Source organism: Danio rerio, chromosome 18 (assembly GCF_049306965.1).
Source record: "Danio rerio strain Tuebingen ecotype United States chromosome 18, GRCz12tu, whole genome shotgun sequence".
Lineage (NCBI taxonomy): Eukaryota > Metazoa > Chordata > Actinopteri > Cypriniformes > Danionidae > Danio > Danio rerio.
Window position 1 is genome coordinate 9035001 of NC_133193.1, and position 5000 is coordinate 9040000.

General features: G+C 36.8%; 1 protein-coding gene across 26 annotated transcripts in view; it reads right to left on the reverse strand.

Moving 5' to 3' along the window:
• The window catches only part of shank3a (SH3 and multiple ankyrin repeat domains 3a), a 569169-nt gene that overhangs the window by 200129 nt on the left and 364040 nt on the right, over positions 1-5000 (reverse strand). For all 26 annotated transcript variants that reach the window (XR_012394288.1, XR_012394287.1, XR_012394284.1 and 23 more), the window contains one exon: positions 3878-4045. Coding sequence is in view for 15 of the 26 variants with exons in the window: in XM_073930231.1 (XP_073786332.1) it covers positions 3878-4045 (168 nt within the window). In the remaining 11 variants the exon portion in view is untranslated. The remainder of the gene's footprint in view (positions 1-3877; positions 4046-5000) is intronic.

Below are 5000 nucleotides of genomic sequence, written 5' to 3' on the forward strand. Positions count from 1 at the left end.
ACAGAAACTCTTATTTACTCGCCAAAGTCAGTTTTCTCTTACATTTGGCTCTTGGCAAGTGTTAATGTGAGATCCTGTGTGAAGGTTAAAACACAAGTACAAATACTTCCGCTCCTCTCTAATATCCTCTTCCTCTCTTCCTCACCCTTTTCAAGCGTCTGAAAAGGTCAGATGTCATGAATGCAAATGCCATGCACCAGGGGCTGCTAACAGAGAGAGGTAGTTTGGAAGCGTGTGTTTGTGCGTGTGTTTGAGTGTGTGTGTGTGTGTGTGTGTGTGCGTGTGCGTGTGTGTATCTGGCCAGCCTCCAGAACACAGATAGAAATGGAGGAAAAAGCTCCTGCAATACAATCTCCTACTCTCTGTTTCCCTGCAGTAACACACAGGTCAGCTCAATGGAGTGACCTGGCCATGTGTGTGTGTGTGTGTGTGTGTGTGTGTGTGTGTGTGTGTGCTTTAAAGACATTTGTTGTAGTATCTTTCTTCATGCTAAGTCCACTTGTAAAATCTGTCAACATTACTTGAAACAAAAACAGCGGTAAATGATGGTCTCTCTCGCTGACCCTGAGAAAAGCCAGTCTGCATATAAATGGTCTGACGCCTTCTGCATGTGCAGGCATTGCTTACAATCTGATTTATTAGCACAGTTAAATGCTAAATACTGAACACACATTAATAGAACAGTTCAAAAGTTTAGCTATCTTTTTTTTTTTTTGAGCATACCTTATATACTCGACAAAACTGCACTTATTTACAAAATGAAGTAAATATGATGTAATATTTTGAAATACAAAAAAAGTAACAACAAAATGAATACATATACTAAGGGCTGGGCGATATAGCAAAAAAATGATCATAACAGTTTTTTTCATATCAGTCGATATCGATAATTATCACGATACATGTGAAATTTTTATATTTCTCAATTTTAAAGGGCCAGGACACCCCCCAATTTCAGTTAAAGTCTACTTCAGAATTTTTTCAAAAGATGCATGATTAATGGGCGTGGAGCTCCGCGAGCATCGGGCAGGAGTGGGCGTAGCCAGCAGGGGAGAACGTGAGCGAACGAAGCTAGCTCACAAAATGAGACAAACCGTGAGAACGCATGAGTTTATAGTTTACAAAGTTAAAATGCAAAGAAATGAACAGTGATTTAATGCCCTGCTACATTTGTTATTCATAATTTCATATACAGATAACCACAATTTATATCATTATAAAGATAAGTGTGTTCATGTAAACACTATAAATGAGGACTTCTCCCTCAATCCCAGTATCCAGCAGACTCAGTGCAGCAGGTCTCCTGACCTGTCTGTTTTAACTATTAGCCCTGCTGGTAATCTGGAGAATTTAGGCAAACACAGCAGCACTGTGATGTGTCTGAATGTGAACGAACTCCTGATAAAAGACAGCGTCCACCATTCTCTAATTCTCGTGCTGCTCTCCCGACAAAAATGCTAGCAGCACGCACACAGCTTTGCTGTATGATCGGCCCTAACAGGATCGCGGGGAAAAAACATGCAACAAACCCTGTGGATCATGGAAACAAACACATACAAGCCTTCATGAACGGCTAAATACTGTGTGTCGTGGGTCCGTCCATGTCTCACAGCTTGGGCTTGACACTATCATGTCTGGCAGGCCTCATGAATAATTAAGCAGCCGGCTCTTCTCATAGGATAAGAAAACTCTGCTATGAATAATAATGAGAAACCGACGCGTCATCATTGCACTTGCAGTACTGCGCTACGTCGCCGATTTTGATCCCGCCCCAAAAATCATTTTAAACCCGGAAGCTGAAATTAGCTAACAAAAGCTCAAAATTATCCAGTTTTCCCCACAATTAAAGCTGACAGGTGCTAACATCGTCTTAACTGATGCTCAACACACACAAATCTGTTAATATAAAAAAAAAGTTCTCCAGGGTGTCCTGAACCTTTAAAGGCTTTTTACCTTGTCAAATCCTTTGTGAAGCTGATTTAACACATTTTGTGAAATGTTTTAGCTGTCTGACAATATAAATAAAAAATAATAAACAAATGAACAATCTGAATTCAGCATTTACAGTTTCAACAACAAAAAACATTCCCAAACAAGTTATTGTATATTATTAATCAGGGTATCTTCCTTCTATTCCATATGCATTTTCAAACAATGGAAAAAGGAAAAAAAGGAAAAAAAAAAAAAAAAAAAAACAGTTTTTCAGTTTTTTTTTGCTCACAAATAGGAAAATGAATAAACTACTTTAAAATTCATTATACACATGTAGGTGGTGCTGAAATGCCTTTTTTTTTCTCTGAATAGGCAACAAAATCTGAACTTGTAACGTTGCCTGTTTGCATTCAACAGAAGAAAGAAACTTAACTACACTGTAAAACCCCATAAGTTAAGGTAACTTAAACCATTTAAGTTCAAAAACTAATTCTAATGAGTACTGTGAACTTACTCTATTTAATTTGAAGTTGTTTTATTAACTCATTACCTTCAACAGTGAGTTCAAAACTCTTTTCAAATGAGTAGAATTAACTTTCTGTCAATTCTGAGTTAACTACACTCATTTAATGTGAACTGTACTACAAAAAAAAATTACTAATGTTTTGCTTCTTACACTTTACATACCTAAAAATTGCCTTCAGCACTTATTCATTGTTGCTCTTATAGTTGTGTAAATTGCTTCCTTGTCCTCATTTGTAAGTCGCTTTGGATAAAAGCATCTGCTAAATTACTAAATGTAAATGTAAATGTAAATAAAGTTTGACAATACACACTGGCTTTGTCTGAAAGTATAGGCAGCTGACTTGATACCTCACTCTCAAGGCTGATTTATTCTTCTGCTTCAAGTGCACGCGTATGCAAGCCTACACTGAACAAAATTATTCAAAGATGATTCCTTGGATTTACTCAATTTTTTTTACGTTAAGTGGTTGTAAACAATTTATTTGGGCTGAATTTAAACAAATTAAGTTGAACATTATTAAATTTAATTTGTTTGTTTGAATTCAACACAAATAAATTGTTTGCAACAGCTCTGCATGTAACACTTTATTCAGTGTACGCGTGGACGCATAGCCCTCATCGTGTCCGTCGGCGTCGCTGACATGCACCTCTCAAAAAACATTTAACTACACGTAGCAACGACGCGTACACTGTAAAAAATGCAGGGTTCCACACAATTGATACATGTTATCCCAACACAAATTGATTAGGTTAACTTAACACTTTTAACAATTTCATGTGGATTGAACATACAAAAATTAAGTTGTCCCAATGAAATCTCAAGAATTGTGTTGTTTTAGCTTATTTTAAATAAGTGGTTTGAACAAGCGAAAAAAAAAAATGAGTGTATTGCAAGCTCTGTAATTGGTCGGCTTGGTAGCACTGACAAATGTGGGCAGAACTGAGAGCCGCGCAAGCCCTATGGAGCGATTGTTTACAAGTGTGGAGTACCATGAATGAGCCCCGGATGGAAAGTTTTGTTTTGTGTTTACCTTATGATTAAAGTTGTTGCACGTCTGCCAGTTCCTGCCTCAAAATGAGCAAGTTTGAACCACTTGTACATTAAGGAAGTGTTCAAAAACAACAAAGCACCACTGAAGAAACTCGACACAGAGGAACATCAGCACCTCACTGCCAACTAGTGTTTCAGAAGTGTAAATGCATAGCAACAGAAACAGCGCGCAGAAGTATGAATGCACAGCTACACACATTGCACGCGCCGTGGGTCATGCCAATCACTTGACGCAGAAGTATAAACCAGGCTTCAGGCTGTGACTTTGAAAGCACCCTTGCAATGCACCTTTCAAAGCAGCATTTTTCAGCTTTCCGACACAGCCACTGTTTTAAAGCTGCTCTACAAACAGTCAGTGATGTGTCTTACCTGGTGAATCTCCTGCCAGCCGTTCTCATCCATGCAGCCCACCTGAGCGTGATCGTGCAGCAGGAGCTCGCAGCAGTATGGGTCGCCCCCCACCATAGAGCTGTGATACAGAGGAGTGAGGCCTCGACTGTCCTTGTAATCCGGAGAGGCTCCCAGATCCAGCAGCGTCTGCATACACGGATCAGAATGTTCCATCAGTGAGCACCAAAGTAGGAGACGCTTTCACATGAAAATGAAAGTGTTAATAACATGTAAGAGTGCATGTCAGAGTGTGTTCAAACGTGGTCCAGAGGCCCAGAATCAGAAATCATTAAGTTTAGATTCTTACTTAAAAATTTCTGATCTAGCTTCTATGTCTAGCCATGTATGTCCACACATGCACACCAGAATAACATTACATGTAGCTCATTTAACAAACAAATAAATAAATGAACAAATAAATGAATAAATAATAATACTGCACAATTGTATTAAGCTTGTCTACATACATACATATATATACACACACACAGTTGAGGTCAGAATTATTAGCCCCCCTATTTACTTGTTTCCCCAATCTCTGTTTAACAGAGAGCAGATTTCTTCACCACATCTTTAAACATAATAGTTTTAATAACTCATTTGTAAAAACTGATTGATTGTATCTCTGCCATAATGACGCAAACATCATTTGGGAAATATTTAAAAAAGAAAAATAAATTAAAAGAGGGGGTAATAATTCTGACTTTAACTGTGTGTATATATATTATATATATGTGTGTGTGTGTGTGTGTGTGTGTGTGTGTGTGTATATATACAACTGTAACATATAAATTTGTATATGGTGTTTTGCATTTGCGAAGCGTATTTTATGCATATTATATGAACATAAAACAGAATATACTACTACTACTACTAATAATAATAAAAATATAAATAATTCTAATAATACAATAATAATAACAACACCATATGCAATAAGATTGTTTTGGCTTTTTAAAATCACAATAATAATACTTAACAATAATAATACATTTTGTTTGTTTAAAACTATATATTAATTTTAATAAATAAATAAGATTTCTTTTTTGCCATATTGACATAAAACATTTTTTTAAATAGTACGTTTAATCACTATTCATTA